Raw genomic sequence first — 18,671 nt, 5'->3', positions numbered from 1 at the left:
GACAGGAGCATAATTTCAGTGCTTACTATAGGCACTATTTTCCAGATAGGCCTCTGCTCTCAACCCTACCTTCTCATTGCTTTCCTAAATACTGATACCTCATCTTAGAAAAAGAAGTTACTCTGACAAGGAAAACACCACAAAGAGAAAAACAAGTTTAGTTTTATTTTATCTATGTATTTGCAAAACACTTGGAACCCACATAGAAAAAAAAAAGAAAGAAAAACCTCCTGTGAAAAAATTACTTAAAAATGCCTGAGAGGAATTAGTGCCTTAGCCCCAGGGAGCTATAGCAATTCTGATTGGTCCAAGGAATCGAAAAGATATTGGAAGGATAAAACAGGAGGAAGAAGAATGAGAATTTACTGAGGGAGAGGGCCCCGAAGGGGGCCACGAGGTGGAACTGGAGGCCGAGGAGTGGGTCTGGGTGGAGGAAGAGGCCCTCGCTGGTAGCCATAGGGTGGGGGCCGTGGAGGGCCAGTGTATCCATGAGGGGGCATCAGCGGAGGAGGTCCCCGCATGCCATGTGGGGGCATTGGACCTGGGTGACCTGTAGGAAGAGAGAGGAAAGTTAGTAAAAGAAAGAAATAGGAGACAGTTGACATCAGGAAACCTGTGGGGAAGAGGATAGATAGGAAGACAGTAAGAAGAAATCCACATAAAAGAAAGGAAGGGCAGAGGACCAAAGGATGTAATAAAGAAGCGGCAAGAATGTGGTATGGGAGGATGAGGGAGGGGCCACAGCCTACTCACCCATGGGTGATCCAAATGGAGGCCCTCGGGGAGGCATGCCCATTGGAGGGGGTCCAGGATGAGGCATTCCAGGTGGCGGCCGGGGTGGTGGCTGTCCCCCAGAGCCTGGGGGCCCAGCATGAGGGTGTCCTAAACCATGAGGGCCATGGTGGGCCAGCTGCATCTGAGACATTCCTACGAGAATAAAACAGATATAAGGAAAAAGTGGAAAAAGATTTTTAGAAAAGAAGATAGAAAAGAGTAGAGAAAATGGATAAAGGAAAGGAGTAGCATCAGGAAGAGAAGAGTAGGGAAAATAAGGTTGGTAAAAAGTGCCTATCCTTGACCCTCAGAAAAGGATGGGATGCTTGGTAAGGCAGAGGGTAAACGAAAGAGGGAAAGGCCCTCAATGAGATGCATTGACACAGTGGCTGTGGTGATGGGCTCAAGTATAGCAGGGATCGTGGAGCTGGTGCAGGACCGGGTGGTGTTTCGTTCTGCTGTGCACGGGGTCATTATGAGTCGGAAAAGACTCGATGGCACCTAACAACAACAACTTCCTTGATCCCATTCCAACAATACAAACCAACCAACTACTGAGCTACTCTTCATTTGCTCCTTCTATGATTTAGGAACTGTACTGGTGATGTGAAAATATACAATAAATGATTAGTCTGTTGATGGGGTTTAAGATAGCAGAGATAGTAGCTGAACAAAGACAAAACTTTAAAGGATGTTAAAAATTTTTCAGGTGGCCAAGAGAGTGGGAATAGACCATTCTAGGCAGAAAAATTAGTATGTACAAAGCATAGGTATGTCACAGTATCAAGTTCCAGGAAATACCAGTAACTCAGTGATCAGGAGCATAGCACAGAAGCAGGGAGCAGATCATGAAAAGCCTTGAATGCTATGGTAATGAGTTCAGATTTTACTCTATAGGTAAAAGGTAAAAAAAAAAAAAAAAAAAAAAAAAACCTTGACTATTTCTATACAATATTCAACACACGTGAAATAAACTATGTAAAGAATTAAACCAAAGTATATGTGAACTGCTGTATGAAAAGTGAATTTACTCTGTAAATCTTCACCCAATAAAAAAAAAAAAAAAAAAAAAAATTTGAGCAAGGGTGTGTGAACATCTATCTCTTAGGAAAAGTATTCTGTGGAAGACAGATCAAAGGCAAAGAAAACTGGAGTCAAAATGACCAGTTAAGATTACTATGATAAATTAGATGTGAAATAAGGAAATAAGCACCTGAACCATGGCCCTGACAATGTTGGTAGATTATCAGAGAATTGTTAAAAAGACTTTGTATTAAGAGCAGAATAATAGGGAATAATCAAATAAAACTCGCAGATCTCTGAATTAAGCATGTGAAAACAAGGAAAACTAGAGAAAAAGTAGGTTGGAAGGGAAGGAGTAGAGAATAAGTTCTTCTGAGTCATGTTTGGTTTGAGATGTCAAAGGGGCAGTAAAGTGAAGCTGCCCATTAAGAAGGAAGATTATGGGTCTGGAATATTAATAACCATAAACTAAAGACAGATCTAGGAGTTATCAGTGAATAATGAAAATATGCAGAAAAGAGAATCAACCACAAAAACCTAGCTGCAAGCACAAAAAAAGGAGCCTATTAAGGAGGCTGAGATCGCAGGGTCAGAGAGAGAGAGAGAGAGAGAGAGAGATGAAGTAAAAAAAATAAAAGCCAAGAGAAAAGAATTTCAAACAGAAGGACATAGGTCAGTTTCAAGTACAGCAAGATCAAAGCAGAAAAGTGTCTATGAGGTTAGGTCACTTTTGGGGTGGAAGTCAAAAGAGAGAAGAGAAGTAAAGGTTAAGGAAACAAAATTCTGCAAATGTAGAATTACTCTTTAGAAAAGCTTACAAAAAAAAAACCAAAATGGAGACAAGGTGGTGGATGGGTAGTCTAATGAAATATTTTGTTCTTGTTTATGTAAAAGAATGTCTGAAGGAAAAGAGGCTCTGGAACTACCTATTCTTGTTGAGTGACAAGGGCAGCAGCAGGAGTGACAGCAGAGCCCCTCTACCAAGTCCATCCCTCCCTTTCCCAGAAAAGAATACCTACCTGGATGGGGCATCCCACCTGGTGGGAATGGGTGGGGATGTGAGTGTCCATGTCCAGGATGGGCAGCCCCTGGAGTTCCTGCTGATGGGGGGCCATGTCCTCCAGCCCCAGGAGGCATAGGTGGTGGGGGCATGGCTGGGGGTATACCAGGAGGGAGGGCTCCAGGAGGTGGCACTGGGGGTGGGAAGGAGCCAGGAGGAGGCATACCTAAAGAGGAAATGGAAGAAGTGTTATTCGTAGTAAGAAGAGAGTATCTTTAGAGAGCTAGTCCTAATCAGGCTTCTCCAAGAAGGATGAGTTCTTTTCCCATTTTCTCAGCTCTCTAAAGCCAGAAACTCAAATAACTTCTCTCTCCTGGAGAAATGCAACAACTGTTCTCCCCACCACAACAGCCACCCCCAATGCCCTTCTCATCACCCACTGATTCACTGTCCTGTTTTCAGCTCTTTTCCTTCCTCCTGTCCCTCCAATCCCGGGACAAACATAATTTGAATCAAAAGCTTTACCTGGCGGAGGAAGCCCAGACCCTAATGATGAAACAACAGGATTGGGAGCAGAGGGTGGAGGGGGTGCATCTGCAAACAGCTGGTGAGGGCGGTCAGCCTGGGAAAGTGGGTTCTGGGCTGCCAGAAGTCGTTCAGCTGCTGAGCCATGACGCTCACCCTTAGAGTCCTTCTTAAAGGCATAGGACACAGTGATAGGGCGGTTACATAGGTACTGCCCATTCATGGCCTCAATTGCTGCATCAGAAGCATCAAACGAAGCAAAATTAATAAAGGCATAACCCTTTGAGTTGCCTGTATCAGGGTCCCGCATAATCTTGGGGGTCTGTAAAATGACCCCAAAGGCGCTGAAAGTATCATAGAGCAGTTTCTCATCAATCTCTGGGTCCAGGTTCCCAATGAAAATGTTGGCCCCTACATCCAGGTTTTTGTTGTGAGCTGATGCCTTGTTCACCCTTATTGGTTTCCCATAGAGTTTGATCATGTTCATGATCTTAATGGCATAGTCAGCATCTTCCTCGCTCAAGAATTCCACAAAACCATAGCCTGGGGGAGTAAAGGAGAGGAAGTTAACAAGTGAAGAGATTCAAAATGGAGTAAAACTCACTCTCCAACTAGGCACAAACAAGAAATAAATAAAAACTTCATTTCAATGAGAATAGCCTCTGAAACAAATTGTGAGCAGAAGCTCAAAAGAAAGAAATCTTTAGGCTGCTCCTTACAAAACAGTATAAACACTGTGCCTTCAAGGACCAGTTAGTTCCATCAACAGATAACTGCATCTGTTACTACGTACTCACCTTGGTGTTGGCCTGTGACTCTATCCTTTGGCATGTGGGTATTGACTACTGGCCCTGCCTGGAGAAACAGCTCCCATAACAGTGGTTCGCTAACCTTCTCATCAAGGCCCCCCACGTACACAGTAGCATCTGCACAGAAGGTGGAGGAGGTTAGAATAATAGGTGTGGGAGGGCCTAACAGGAAAATAAAGTGAAAGGATTACGCAACTGAAACCCAGGCAAAGTAACTAGGGATGGGTTCTGGGGATATAAGCAAAAAGCGGGAGGAAAAAAAAAATTAGATCAAGACTTTAAACCCCCCTCTTCCAAGAAACTAGAGAAGTTTCTAAAGTCCGACATGGTGTTCTGTTGAAAATTATACCTTTCACGGTTTTTTTTTTTTTTTTTTAGTGGGATGTCAGCAGGGTGTTGGAAACCTACAGGCCTCAGAGGGCACCTGGCCACACTGTCCCTAGCAGGCTGGGAGGCCGGTCCCGCGCTCTGCGAAGCGATCCAGGGATTTGCCCCGGTTGAGACCCTACCGGCTACAGTCAGGGCCTCCCAGCCCGCCTCTGCTCGTTTAGGGCTTGCCCTTCTAGTTACCCTGGTTCCGCTCGGAGATGGGCCCAGCAGCCATGGCGAACAGCTACCGCCGTCTCCAAGCACCGGCTCCGCCCTCTGACCTCAGTTACGACTTCCCCTTCCGGAGCAGTGGTGGTTGTTGGGGTGGCGGGCGGGGCCGCGGTGGGGGCGGAGTCGGAAGTGTCCGAGGCCATCTTAGTGTACGCGGAGTTTTGGCGCGGCTAATTCCGGGACTGTCTGGTGTTGTCGCTGTTTGTCTGTTACTGAGAGTGGTCACAGCTGGAGAGACGGAATGGAAACGCTCAGACCCTCTAAGGCAGTGCCAGACGTTAAATACTCAAACTGCCCCAAAAAATGTAAATTTGAAAGCTAAAAGCAAATCTACTTTTCATGGTATTTCGTAGTCAGTTGAACTTTTTTATGCCCTTCAGAAGAGTGCTGAGGAACCCCTACCCAAGGACTCGGCTGCCTTCCACTCCAGCCCGCAGCCTTCGCTCAGATTCGGCCTCAAAGCTCCGGCCTGGGCTTGAGGTATTTTGTTTTCCTGTCGGGGAGGGGATTGCGGAATGTCTGAGCTTGGAGTGAAATCCCAACTCAGTCAGCTAGTCGTCATCATATGGGGGATGACGGGACACCAGAGCTTAGGGGTGGTTGGGATTGAACCTCCCGAACGCACGAGCCCATTTACAACTACACTCCCCGTGCTCTTCCCCTACCTGCTCCTAAAGTGAGAGATACAGAGAAGTGAACCCCTTTCCCGAATTACATGTGAATTCTGTAGAGCCTCACCCTACCCCAATATGGTAGGTGCCTTTCTTGGGTCACACCCACTCTTATACCTTCCACTCTTTGCTACCTCACTGCCGTCAGTGGATTACTCAGCGACCCTGTATGGCAATAGACCTGCCCCATAGGGTTTCCAAGGCTGTGAATGCTTATGGAAGCCGATTGCCACATTTCCTGCGGAGTGGCTGGTGGGTTCGAATTGCCGTGGGTTAGCAACAGAGCACTTAACCACTGTGGCAACAGGGCTCCTCCTTTGCTACCTAGGATCCTCTATTCAAACAAGAAACAATGCCAGAATGTGTATAAATACTGTACTTTAATGAACCCCTTAAATAGAAACGTCACTGCAAAAATACACAGTTGAAGGAGGCAGGGTGTCTCACATATCCACCCTATTCTCATAGAAAACTGTAAGAAATATTAGTTGGGATTAAAGAAGCAGCAAGAGGGGTAAGAGTGAGGTCTCTAGGCCATCTTGTTGAGATGATGACCAGCATCTCTGATCTCACAATTTAATAGGTGGTATCCAAAAGAGGCGGTATTGCCCTGAAAAAAATTGGAGATCACATTATAAATTGTTTTTGTTTCCGGATTCTTTAAATCTCAAGATACAAGCAAACAAAAAAAGATCTCCAGGAACCAAAACAGACAGGACAAGAGTTGGCGAAAGTTAGCACCACCCACCTTGCAATGGAAACTCAAGTCTACTGAGTAAGCTTGTTTAAGGGCTGGAGTGTGGAAGCTGAGGCAGCAAAACCACGTATGAAAAATTAGAATTAGACAGAACCTTCCCTCAACCAGACTGGCCTCTGCCCTGCCTGTGAGAATACCAGTGGTTTCAGCAGGCTTGGGAGAGAATGGTATTGGGGTCTCTTTTCTTGGAGTGGTCCTCAGGAGACAGTCTTGGTGTCCATTTCCTTAATAGCTCCTGAAGGTGGGATAACTCATCTTGGAGGCCAGAGATTGTGAGAGCTGTCAGGCCCATCTGGGGAGGAGGCAGAGAGGATTATTGCAGTTCTGGTCCTCTGCTTCTAATATCCACTACTTCCAGTATCTTTAAAAATTCTCTTTCCCCCTCCACCTGTGCCCTAGGCTTCACTTGATCTAAGCCACAAGCAGTTTCTTCTCCCAAACTTACCCAGTTTGATGCCAACAGAAATAATACTTCACTTCTAAGCCCCTTCCCCACCCAGTCCCTAGCCATTCCAGCTCCCATTCATCTGGTTCAGCAGTCAACCTCTTTCAAACACTCTCAATGTCTGTTACCATTCTCACCTGCACCTCAGGCCTTCCCCTCAGGTAGCAGCGTCTCCAGAGCCTGATCTGGGGTCCCAGATATCCAGGTAGCAGTAGCCCTGGGGGCAAAGGGCAAGCCCCCCAATGTGAGGGGAGCCCCCATTCCTGATCAGCCAGACTTTCAGTGGAGATAGCAGGTCGAGGAAGCCAACGAGAAGAGACTGCCAGCAGGGAGAGACTGTCCCGCCAAGGACAGAGCTGATTCAGTGGGGTTAGAGCCCCTCTAGAGAAGAGCCACACAGAATTGGGGGGTCCAGGAACCATGAAGTATGACTATGGAGGAAAAAAATCACTTGGTAACCTAAAAACCAGATCATCCAGTTTTCCCAAGTTGAGCCAGGAAGAGGTGTCAGCTGCCACTATACTACAGATTGATCTACGAGCCTCTCCCTGAAAACTCTACCCACTCTCCTCATTAAGATTCACATTAGGCCTCAGGACTGATTAAAGTTGATTTAGGGAAAACTACAACGTGCATGAGACAAGAAGACTAATAAAGATGAGGAGGACAAAAAGAATACCTTCTGTGCTATTTTAGGGTTTCTATCTTTCTGGGGATAGTCAAGGACCATAAGTGACAGTTATATAAGAGGAGTAAGATAGCTTCCCCTGGTGAACTAAGACACTGCGTTTTCCTACTTCATGTAGTGGCAGGAACCTGTGGGAAAGTCAAGGGAATTTAGGAATTATGGCCACCTCACCTGCTGTCTAGGGATCCAGGAATCTGAGCAGTGCTCTGGGTCATAGCCAGGATTATGGAATTGTAGTATTTGTTCATTGCTGTAGCGTAAACCCCAGTCCCAGACAGATAGTTGTTGGTTAATGGAGTTCTCAGCTGGGGGCTGGGGGTAACCTGGGGTATAGACTTGTGTATAGTTGAACTGTACAGAGAAAGTAAGAAAAAGTGTGGTTAAACAAACAAGATAATAATTCCCCCAAATCTAAAGAGAAACCATCATGAAACTCTCACCTTTTACTTCAGAAATCAAATGTAAGGAAGATAAAAGTCCATTCCTGAGAATGAGCATCAACCTCCCCATCCCCACTCAACAAGACCTCACCTCCCCTAAAACAAATCAAGGCTACACTTCAGAGTATACTCAATGGGAAAAAAAGGGAGTCACTAACCTGTCCACTCTGTTTTCCACGCTCCCAGGGACTGTCTCTCAGGAAGGTAAGGGTGTCGGGAACCCTGACGCTATCATGAAGAGCAAGAAGGAAAAACTCAGAGAATTCAAACTCAGCTGGAAACTGCTGGAGGAGCTGCCAGACACAATCAATGAAGAGGAGAAACACTGGGGCCTGAGAGGAGGAAAACTAAGAGGTTAGAAGAGATGGTTGAAACCTAAAGGGGGAGGATCACAAAATGATGACAGGGTGGGGGACAGGCAAAGGGGGCATTAAGGAGGTCATAGAATGAATATCTGAATTGAGGGTGATAGGGGATTGTGGGACCTCACTCATTTTGGTCTCCCTCTAAGCTCTGCCTAACTTCAGGACCCTTTGACTTGATTCTCCTACAATGGATTATACTATTTTCTCATCCCCTTACTCCCATATACCCTCCAATATATTCCCAGATCCTTCTCACCTCCTCATTGGCCCCCGTTCCCCAAAGTCGGGTCAGGAAGGGGTGTCCAGCTGCCACCCACTCTCGTTGTACTAGTGATTGGAAGCCAAGCAGTGTTCGAGCTTCAGGGGCTAAAAGCAGCTGGACGAGTGAAGAGAGGAGGCCATTGAGATCACGATCACCGTGCTCTGGGTGATAAAGAGGGAGAAGAGGCAAAGAAGGGGGCCAAGAAACTAGAGCAGGAGAGAATGGGGAGAGGAAACATGGCAAGAAGTGAGAGGCACAGAGGGGAAATGTTTTGGGGGAAGGTAGGATTGAGAGGGCATACAAGAAGTGAAGAGAAAACAAAGATTTTGAATGACTCACTTCATAGACTCCACCTGGGTAGAAAAACCCAGCTTCATTGTAGGAGGCAGATTCATGTTTGTCAAACTAGCTTCGGCATTTTCTGTCCCACCCCAGCCTCAGCCCCCATCCAGTGATTGAAGGCAGGGAGCAGAGGGGCAAGAATCCTAGGGTTAGGGACCACAAACTATAGTGGGGAGGCAGAGGTAGCATGGAAGGGTGAGAATTAGAGCTCATGGGTAGTTTCTAGTAACTCAAGAGGATGCTAGCACTAGAAGGGGACCAAGGAGCCTTACAGGCCTCCTTCCCTAGGCAGAATTCAATCAGGTAGGTAAAGGAAAAAAGCAAGGAGTGGAGTGGGGTCACCCGAGGAGCTCACCTTGAAGTACTACAGAGCGAACTCTGGAAGTCACTAAGACTGAGATGTCACTGGCCTTTCGGAGACAAGACCTGGAGGGACAGAGGTAATAATAAGCTTAGGGGCAGACCATGATGGGTTATGGGATGGAATACAGGCAGACTCCAGACTCTTGCCCCCTTCTTCTAAAGAGCAGCAAACAATCTTCTTGGGAGACTGAAGAGAGGAATTAATGGAAGGCCATTTAAGAGTTCAAGTTAACAGAAAGTTGAAGATTATATAAATTGTCACTAGAAGAAGGAGAGGAGTACCTGACATAGTCCAACCATCGAGTTCCTTCCAGGGCTGAGAGCCATTTATCCTCAGCTACAGATGAATCTGGTATAGAGTAGAGGGGTCAGAAGGACAAAGAAATCAGAACTCGGGATTCAGGATACATAAACTGTAGCCTGATGGGTTACGAATAAGTTGTGTAGTGGTTACTTAGGGATAGGAATAAGAATAAGGAGTTACTATAAATGGCCATGAAGTTTCTAAAACTTAGATTGTGGTGATGGTTGTACAATAATAAAATTAATTGAATTGCACATTTCAGGCAAGTGAACAGTACATTTTATGATAATGTAAACTATTCTGTCAATAAAGCTATTAAAATACTAAGTTGGGGTCAGGAAGACAGGTAATCAGTGACTATGTTGGAGATAGAAGTTAAGTGAGTAGAAAACCAAGGATCGCTGGGCTGAAGGTTTACTCTTCTGTAGCAGGGAAAAGATAAAGCAGGTTAGGGTCAGTAAACCTCGGGGTGAGGGTGGGACCCAAAGATTATTCTCACCAGGCAGGCAGAGAGCCCTCAGCCTCAGATGGGCAAGTTGAACATCTGTAAGACTGGGTAGCTCATCCGAAGTGTCTACCAGGACAACATCTGAATGCCCAGCCTGGAGCATCGATTCCATTGTTCTGAAAGGAAAGGAGTTAGAAAGTAAGGGAAGGAGTTTCCCCTGAACATCTAACCTTGATTCCTTCCTTAAAACTCCCCTCACCTGATATCCTCCTTGCTAGGGTCACTGGCTGTATAGAAGCCACCACAGCGAAGAAGATCACTGCCCCCAGGGTGATGCCAGGACAGGCGCTTCAAACAGGGTTAAGAGAAGGATCATTGTGGAAGAAACTCAGTCCTGTCCTACCCTTGCCCCAACATTGATCACACAGTGATCCCTCCCTCCACATTGACTCAGGACTCTTTAATTTTCAACCGTTACTCTGACCCTTATACTGACCGGTCCACGGCCCTGATGGAAGTGACCAAATGCTCTTCTGACTTCGCTGTCCAGGGTTCGATTAGGGACCAAGACGTAACGGGGGAGGCTGTGAAATTGAGTTATGTCACTGCTTGGCTCAGTGACCTCATTATAGTGAAGAGCTGTTATTACAGTGAAGCTACTTTGGAGGAGACATTCCAAGGGATCTCAGGTTTAAAGGTCTAGAAAGTAAGGAGGATAGCTTTATGGATGTCCTAGGAGACTAGAGTTTGTGGGGAAGTATAGCTTTAGAGGATCAGGAAATGGGAAGGTTGGGGAGGGTAGCAGGGTTTGGGGTAGACTTGGGAATCACCTGGTGGCTATGTCGAATCTGTCATTGACAGTGCTGACCCTCCAGCCCCTGGCCCCTTGCTTCTTCCTCTCAGCCTCCCAGTCTTCTGATGTTTCCAAGAGGGGAATTAGTAGTTTTCTGGGGCCAGAACTCTGGCCTGGGGCAGGAGTGAGGACCAGAAAAAGAAGAAGATGAATCAGAGCTTCTCAGTTTTTGTCATCAGCCAGGCTTTGCTTTTCAGGCTCCTTTCCCTTTTCTTACCCTAAAGCACCTTCACTCACCAGCCTTGCTCAGAGTTATTCCTGAATACTGATGGGCTTGACTGCTCTGAGCTGTGGCTTGGACAATGGTTGTGGTCACCTGTGGAGGAAAGGACATCCCACTCTTTTGGCTCAGACTAAGAACTGAAAAGAAGGAATGGGGCTCATGTGTTGCGCCATTGTCTTTGCAACCAATAGGGAAGAACAGTGAAGACAGTCCATAGAGGAACGGACTTCCACAGGTCTTAGGGACTGGGGTCAAGAGAACAAATCTAGAACTGCAGAATGTTAACTTCAGGGGTGGGGGAGTCTTGGTAATCATCTCATCCAGTTTTCTACATTTTTCAGAGGAGGAAACTTGCTGGTCATGGGCAGAGGCAGGCTAGAATCCCCACCCCCCACCCCCCTTCTTATTATACTACCATAGATCCCAGCCTTTCAGCCTCTCCTTGAGAGAAACAGGAATGATTAGAGTAATCCTAGGAGGTGAGGGAATACTAGGAATTGCCAGGGGAGGATCTCAAGGACATTGGGGGCCTCTTACCTGAAAGGCCTGAGGTTCTAATCCTCCAGCCTCAAAACCTACTCTGAGGAGCCGGAAGTCTCGGCCATGAATCAGGATTTCCTCAGGGATAAATTTAAGCAGGGACCCTGCACGGAGGAGCTGGACTCTGGACAGGCCACTCACTGAAGTCAAGAGTTAGACAGCAGTATAACCATGGATCAGGATCTCTTTAGAAGGAACCCTTCCAGCCCACTCTACCTCATTCCTGGCTGTCCTCTGTGAATAGAGGAAGGATAAGGAGGGATTCCAACACCCTAGTGAGCCCCTTCACCAAACCTTCACACTTACCAGCCTCTAATCGCCCAATGTTGACCAGGGCAAAATCATACTCACTGCTCAGGGGAGTGCCCTAGAGGAAGCACATGACTGATGCTAAAGACATCTGTACTTGAAATACCCCTTTTTCCTACCTTGGCAGTCCTCAACCTCCCTAGAGATAGTCTCTATTGACTATTCCTGATATATTCAAAAGATAGCCCTTAACCCATAACCCTCAGCATCTCACCATAATGTTTGTCTAAATCCTAGACTTCCCTGCCCATTTCCCACTACCTGCCCTTTCATTGCCCTAATCATCTCACCTGACTCCGCTGCCATCCACAGGGCTGGAAGGTGACCCTCAAGTTGGTGCAGATCAGTGTTCCAGGCAGTTCGGGTTCCAGCCCCTTCCTTACCCCTGGGGCCCATGCTAGGATCTGTTCTCCTAATGGGGAAGAGGGGAAGTGAGATTATGACTACTCCCAGTGTTGCCCACACCTGTACCCTCTGAGGCAGAAGGATCTCAAGATGAAGATCCTACCCTAGCTCCACTACAATGTAAGCTTATTAGGAAAGAAAATTTGTACCTTTTTTACTTTTGTTACTTTACAGTCTAAGGGTATCTGGCACATAGTAGGCACTCAGATAATACAGACATACCTTTGTATTGAAAATGGTTTGGGTAGAATGAAATTTTAGGTGTCTTTCAAGGTTGGGAGCATCGGAAGGGTCATATTACCTGGGAGGCATCCAGAGGCCAGGCATCTGCCGAGCTGATTACTCCTGGACTCCGGCATCCGGCTCCCCTGGATAGACTTTGGTCGGGAAAGCTGAGAATGGTGCGGGGAAAATCCCCAGGCCTCCTCAGCCCAGGTTTGCAGTTTTCTCAACAGTTGCCTTGGAGGCCCACATTCAGACTTGGGGGAAACTGAGATCTGAGGCTATGAGGACCTCAGGAAGGGTTGGCAGACAGTAAAGGGAGGGGCTAGTTAATGGATAATGAGACAGTGAACTTGAGACTATGAAAAAGGCAGACCAAGCTCCTTCGACACAAATTGGTTTGACAGACACACCCTCCTCAGATCCTTCTCTTCCCCTTCATCTGTCTTCTCAACCCCATTCACAACCTCTGACTCGCCCCGCCCCCACCAGTTCCCTCTCCTTACCCCCATTTCTGGCTCCTCCTTCGGGGGGGTGATGTTGAAACTCTGGCCCCGGCCCCCCCACCACATTTCTCTGGCTCCATTCGAGGATGGTGGGAAAGCTCGAGGATGCTCAGTCCCTTTGGGGAGAGGCTGAATCTTGGAATTGAGGGGAGGGAAGCCAGGGAGAGGGGCGGAGGGGAGGACCTGAGGGAAAGGAGCTTTTGAGGCAGACCAGGCACAATTTGGGGGTCTTTTGAAAGGTGTGTCCAGCCAGAGTAGGCTCCTCGGAAACTTCAGTCGGCTCTGGAGAGGGCGGGAGAGATGCCCAGCCCCTTAAAGGGGAATGCACACAATTTTGGAAAAGTGGGACGTGGAGCAGCCTGACAAAAGTAGGAGAAAAAATGAGCTGGGAGAAAACTTTCCAGACTCCTTTTTTTACCTCAATTCCAGATTGATTTCTTTTCCTGTTCATGAACATTGGAGACTGTTTGATGGAAGCAGTGATACCAGTGATTAAACTGGAATAATTTGGACCACCTCTCTGTATTCTGTCAGTAATGGTTTCTCTGGGAAGCTCAATTCTCTTTTGTATCTTCGTAAAGGAGAGGAAGAATGCAAAAGTAGATCAGTTCCCACTGCCTCCTCCAACAAACGTAAAAAAGTGGTTGAGAAAGGGAAATAAATGGAAATTGGATCTCAGGGGATTTTTGTCAGGGGAGGCCCAAGACTCAAGGAGCGGGACAATTTAAATGTTTTTGTATATCCTTCTCCAGAGAGCATGAAACATACCTCATTCGAATGGTGCTGTAGAGTAGCAGGGAAAGAAACTGAAGTATCTTCTGGATGTAGAGAGTACAGGTGTATATGGGTGCAAGTCTTGGCAGTGGGGGAGGAAGGCCCAAGGAAAAGATCTTACAAAACCCTGCCCATCTCTGTTACTTACACACACACACACACACACACACACAAACCAACCACCAATTGGAAACTAGAACCCATTGTAGTACAAGTTCCCTCCCCCTCCAACCCAGACACCAGATCTCCAAATTAATGATTCATGTTCAGAACTTTGAAAGCTGAAGGCTGGAAACCTCTATTCAGCTCAAAATTCCCATCCCTCTGTCCTCCTTGGAACCCAAGAAGCAAACAAAGATGATTAAGGGGTGGGAGCACGACAAGGGAAGTAAGGAACTGGCAGCAGAGGGTAACTGGGGGTAGCAATGCAGAAATCTTTATTTAGACATGAAAAAGCCAGGAAAAAGTTAAATCAGCTGCTGTTTTATTGTTCTTGAGTCCATACACAGGCAACAATCCGTAGGTGGAGGCCCCAGTTTCCCAACGTGAAACTCAGTTTTCCCTTCTCCCAGCACACACACCCTTCTGGGATCAGACAGACAGTTTTCTGTCTTGACTAGGGAAATAATGAAAATATTACGAGATAGGGAGTCAAGTCTGGAAATAAAAGGCATGTACCTGCTAGGAAGGTGGCCCAGCAGCCTGATTCTATGTCTTAGAAGCTCCCCAGTACCACCACCCCACTCTCTGCCCCTGCATTCCGTGGGTGTCAATCCCTTGGGGGAAGGGAATTCTTCCCAAGGTCTGTTGCAGTAAAACAAGAGTGAGCATAGGAAGAGATGTGTGCTACAATTTTAAAATCTTATCCACATTCTGTCACTCCACCACCCTTCTCTCAAGAGCCTTATTCTAAAACACTTAGAGCACTGGAGGAATACAGAGAAAAACCATCGGGAATGGGGAAAGTCAGAGAGGGAGAAATAAATCGGGTGACTTGGATCAACACCCAACCAGGAATGCAAAAGGGGGCAGCAGTTGAGGGTTAAGTAACAGTACTGCTTCTCACCCCCGCCCCCCAAGACACACCCACTAGCAGAGGCTTAGTGGGTGAAAATAAGGGTGGAGAGGCTAGAGGCTGTATCAGATTTTTCCATTTTCAGGATCCTGGTCTGGTTGCAGGTTTGTGCCAGGAGTGAAGGCTGCTGGGAGGGGCAGCTGGAGGAGGAAGGTGGAGCTCAGTGACTCACTGGATGAGTCATGGATCCAAGTTAAAAGCACAGAAGGAGGCCAAGGTCCTCCCCACCCCCACTCCTCTCAGCTACTGTCCACCAGCTTCCATTCCTCTTTCCTACCACCCCTAACCACGTGGCCAGGGAAGGGCGGTGGCACGAACAAAATCTGCACGGGGACATCTTAATAAATATGTTAATCAATTTTAGGGGGCAAAATACCCTGCAGAGAGACAGTGTGTCTGTATGACTCACTGAATCTGCAGTTGAAGGGCCTGGAGGGAAAGAGTAAATTAGAAAAATCTGGGTTGTAGGTAATTGCAGGCCACGAAGAGCCTTCTAATACTGTCTTCTCACCTGTATATCTACGGGACTGTATATCTACGGGACTCTGGAGAAAGAAGAGGACAGAATGTCCAGAGGTCTGAGTAACTCAGGGACCATCATTTCAAGTGCTCCTTTCTTAGGAAAGAAAAAATGTGCCTGGAACCTTGAACACATGGTTGTTTAGAAAACACACTTCACTGTTTCCTAATAGAAAAATACCCTTTGTCTCAGGATCCCTCACCCTCTGGACAGGTTTGTTAATGCCTCAATATACAGTTACCTTCCCAAATAAACATAGTAATTTTTTTCTTAATTAAAAACTATAGGGTCTAAAGCCTTATTTTATCATATTCATCCCTAGGCCACTTGCCAGAATTTCAACTTTTTTTCTTTGAAAGAAAAGAATGAGAATGGCAAAAGTAGGTTCTGTGTCACTCAGTCCCAGCACGCTGCATTCTTTTGGTCATCAAGTCGATTCTGACTCATAGCGACCCCCGTCGGGTTTTGCAGGAGGCAAATCTTTATGGAAGTAGACTGCCCCCATCTTCCTTCCGTGCAGCAGTTGGTGGGTTTAAACTACCAGCCTTCTGGTTAGCAGTCAAACACCCTAGGCACTGTGCCACCAGAGCTCCTTTCTTTTGGTTTATTACTCCCCAAATGTACAACAGAAGTCATCACAAACTTTTACTGTTCTGAGCTTTAGTTTCACTTAAGAAACTGAACCAACAGGAGGGAACTTCCCTTCCAGGCACTACACAGTGCTGAGTTTAATACCACTGCCATTTTGGAAAGAGATTGAGCTTAATCTTTTTTTTAAAAGTATCTTTTTATTTTGTTGATAAATGCATTATGAGGGAAAAACTTTTGGTTAAATCTTTTAACTCTCAATAAAACCAGCATGGGTTAAAGGAGAAATGTGGAGGCCCATACTATAATAGCAATCTTGCTCCACTGAGGTGGGGTAGAGAAAGTAGGGTGGAGGAGGTAGCACTGTATTTAAATCAAAAGGGGAAAAATAAGAAGCCTGGAAGTCTCCCCCTCTCATCACAAACTCACTAGGTACCCCAGATGCCTGAGATTAAAAGAACTAAGTGCACTTACTTAAGCCTGAAAAGGTATCACCCTTCATTCTGTTTTGTTAATCATGGGGTCTATCTCCTCCCTTCACCCATACGCCCCTCCCTAATAAGGGAGTTTTGCTCATTTTGAGCTAATGCCATGTGCCTCTTAACCCCTTCTCCCCAACCCAGTAACTGCATGGGCTTGCCTCTTCCATCCACTCATCCACTGAAAATACCACAAACCAACCGGAGTCTCTCTCAATTTCTCTGGCATTGTTCTCCTCCCACCCCACCCGACCCCCCCCTTAAAGAACAAAGCAAAACAAAACAAACTTCACTCTTTCCCTATAGAAAAATACCTTTTGTCTCAGGTTCCCTCACTCTCTGAATGGAGAGGTTTGTCAGTGCCTCAATAAATAGTTACCTTACCAAATAAAAAAAATAATTTATTTCTTAATAAAAAACTATAGGGTCTAAACCTCTGCTTTACCATACTCATCCCTAGGCTACTCCCCAGAATTTCAACTTTTTTTTCTTTGAAAAGAGGGCAAAAGAAATTAGGATTGGCTAATTTATAAATAAAAACAAACGTGATAAAAGGTTTGTGTTTTTGTTCATTTGTCCTCATTTTTTAAAAACAAAACATTATCAACTATAATCTAGTAACAGATCAAATCCAAACACAGCAGTCCACAGGAGAAACAAAATTTTCCTGGCTTTATTTTCTGGGAAAACCTCTGATGTGTTTCCATTCCTATTGGTCCAGGGCCAAATCCTATGTTATAGATGGGGGCCTATGGGAAGGCCAGGTGAGCTAAGAAACTTCAAGGTGTGAGCTTGAGCCACCTGTTGTTTTGGTATATGATGGGGAGTGGAGGTGGAGGTCTCACCAGTGTTATAACCCCAGAAACAAGGCTGGGAATAGGGTGAGATGAGCAAAGCCCTCATCTTGAGCACAAAATTTACAGAGTGCCAAAACACTCAGTAATCAAGATAAATACTATTTTAATGCAACACTTCTATAAACCAAAATTAATGAAGGAAAAAAACATCCATGACAAACAAAACACCAGAATTTTAAATGCAGGATTCACCTCCATACCTGCTTGATTCAGCCTCACTTTCCTCACTTAATAATCCTGGTCCTGGTGGATCCCGTCTTCATTTAAAATTTTGTTATTTTGTTCATCATGTTTTTTTAAAGTACTGTATTAAAATACTTATTTTGATTTGTGAACTTCTGGGTACCTCTTTTAAATTTTGCACCTTAGGTGAGTGTTCATCTCTCCTTAGTCTCAGCCTTACCCAGAAATATACTTCCCCTCCTTTGGGATCCATCTCCTTTGACCTCAATGCATCCTTAAAACCAATCCAGTTTCAAATAAAAGCCTAAGATTTAATAGCCATAAGAAATGATTACATTAACAGACTATCAGACCTGGAAAGGAAGTGACTTTTGAGCGTGCTGAAAAGAAAGGAACTTTTCCAAATTACGAGCAGTTCCAATGAAGGGGGCAGTCCTGGCTGGCTGTTACCAAGGGGGAAATGGGTTAAAAAGTTTTGAATGGGGAAAAGGTACATATATAGATAAGTGTGTGCTCCCCCATCCACCCCACCCCCATCTGCCTTAGAGCAAATGTGGGGATTACATTCCATGGGATGGGTTATGAGTACATACCTCAAGAGAAATTCAATACAGAAAAATAGCCCCAATTAACACTCTGGACACTTAAGTACACTTATTTCTCTTTGTACGCACCCAGGAGTATATACAATTGCATAGTTGATTTTTCTTTCCCCCCCCCAGAGAAATATAAAATACAAAGAAAAAGGAATATTGGCCCAGGATAGGTCCTCTGTTTTAAAGCTCTTAGAAATGGCTCTGGTCAGAGCATAGGCTGTCCAGACTTGTGCTTTGTGCAAAATGCAAAGGAGCTCCCTCTACTATGTCCACATCCCTACTCCCACTCCCTGAAGAAAAGGGCTGGGTCCGGGAAAGGGAGAAATCCAGAGACAGATCAGCTCACTGGGAGTAATCTGTGGTCTGTGGTTAGAGTTTACTAAAATAGATTTCTCTACCTTTTTATAAATTGTCCCTAACCCCCACCCTATGGATCAGTCCTAATATCAAAAATATCTTTTCTTACAAAGTATTTTTTATTATTTTAATAAACTAACCACAGATTAAGGTCAGCTATGGCTTAAGAAAAGAAGCTGGGATGTTAAGTTCATTCTTCAAAAGTAGAGAGGAAGGAAAAACAATCACTTAAATAGGGGGAAAAATCATTTTTTATCTTTTTGCTTGATGGGGTCTTTTGTTGGTTTCTTTTCCTTTTAAAAAAATTTGCCCATAAAATAAGTTGTTTTCTACAGAAAAGTAGCAGCGAAGATGGTAGTGCTGTATTT

General features: G+C 45.6%; 2 protein-coding genes across 2 annotated transcripts; both read right to left on the bottom strand.

Moving 5' to 3' along the window:
• Positions 1 to 362: 362 nt before the first annotated feature.
• On the bottom strand, positions 363 to 4,735 carry SF3B4 (splicing factor 3b subunit 4). The gene is made up of 6 exons (XM_007950967.2): positions 4,702 to 4,735; positions 4,120 to 4,248; positions 3,323 to 3,865; positions 2,817 to 3,023; positions 754 to 927; positions 363 to 550 (listed from the first exon to the last, which is right to left on the bottom strand). The coding sequence occupies exons 1-6, from the start codon at positions 4,733 to 4,735 to the stop codon at positions 363 to 365; spliced, it is 1,275 nt and encodes a 424-aa protein (XP_007949158.1).
• Positions 4,736 to 6,304: 1,569 nt separating this feature from the next.
• MTMR11 (myotubularin related protein 11) lies at positions 6,305 to 12,940 on the bottom strand. Its single transcript, XM_007950966.2, has 17 exons — positions 12,875 to 12,940; positions 12,448 to 12,523; positions 12,032 to 12,153; positions 11,739 to 11,799; positions 11,430 to 11,572; positions 10,907 to 10,985; positions 10,647 to 10,782; positions 10,313 to 10,400; positions 10,076 to 10,164; positions 9,868 to 9,992; positions 9,347 to 9,413; positions 9,057 to 9,127; positions 8,354 to 8,520; positions 7,891 to 8,064; positions 7,464 to 7,643; positions 6,742 to 7,035; positions 6,305 to 6,451 (listed from the first exon to the last, which is right to left on the bottom strand). Exons 1-17 carry the CDS (start codon positions 12,938 to 12,940, stop codon positions 6,305 to 6,307), a joined length of 2,085 nt encoding a protein of 694 aa, XP_007949157.1.
• Between the last annotated feature and the right edge of the window lie 5,731 nt (positions 12,941 to 18,671).

The sequence above is a fragment of the Orycteropus afer genome, unplaced genomic scaffold, assembly GCF_000298275.1.
Source record: "Orycteropus afer afer isolate SDZICR_OR568_19922 unplaced genomic scaffold, OryAfe1.0 scaffold00290, whole genome shotgun sequence".
Classification (NCBI taxonomy): domain Eukaryota; kingdom Metazoa; phylum Chordata; class Mammalia; order Tubulidentata; family Orycteropodidae; genus Orycteropus; species Orycteropus afer.
The sequence above is the reverse complement of the archived record's forward strand: the minus strand, read 5'-3'. Positions and strand labels throughout refer to the sequence as shown.

What these genes read in the sequence shown, in the direction of transcription:
- SF3B4 (XM_007950967.2), bottom strand. Translation starts at nt 4,735, where the DNA reads ATGGCTGCTGGGCCCATCTCCGAGCGGAACCAGG. An exon ending in GTCTGGGCTTCCTCCGCCAG is followed by an intron (nt 3,024 to 3,322) that starts GTAAAGCTTTTG and finishes TTTCCTCTTTAG; the next exon opens with GTATGCCTCCTCCTGGCTCC. An exon ending in TCCATTTGGATCACCCATGG is followed by an intron (nt 551 to 753) that starts GTGAGTAGGCTG and finishes CTCTTCCTACAG; the next exon opens with GTCACCCAGGTCCAATGCCC.
- MTMR11 (XM_007950966.2), bottom strand. Translation starts at nt 12,940, where the DNA reads ATGTGGTGGGGGGGCCGGGGCCAGAGTTTCAACATCACCCCCCCGAAG. An exon ending in AGGAGGAGCCAGAAATGGGG is followed by an intron (nt 12,524 to 12,874) that starts GTAAGGAGAGGG and finishes TCCCGACCAAAG; the next exon opens with TCTATCCAGGGGAGCCGGAT. An exon ending in AATAACTCTGAGCAAGGCTG is followed by an intron (nt 10,783 to 10,906) that starts GTGAGTGAAGGT and finishes CTCCTGCCCCAG; the next exon opens with GCCAGAGTTCTGGCCCCAGA.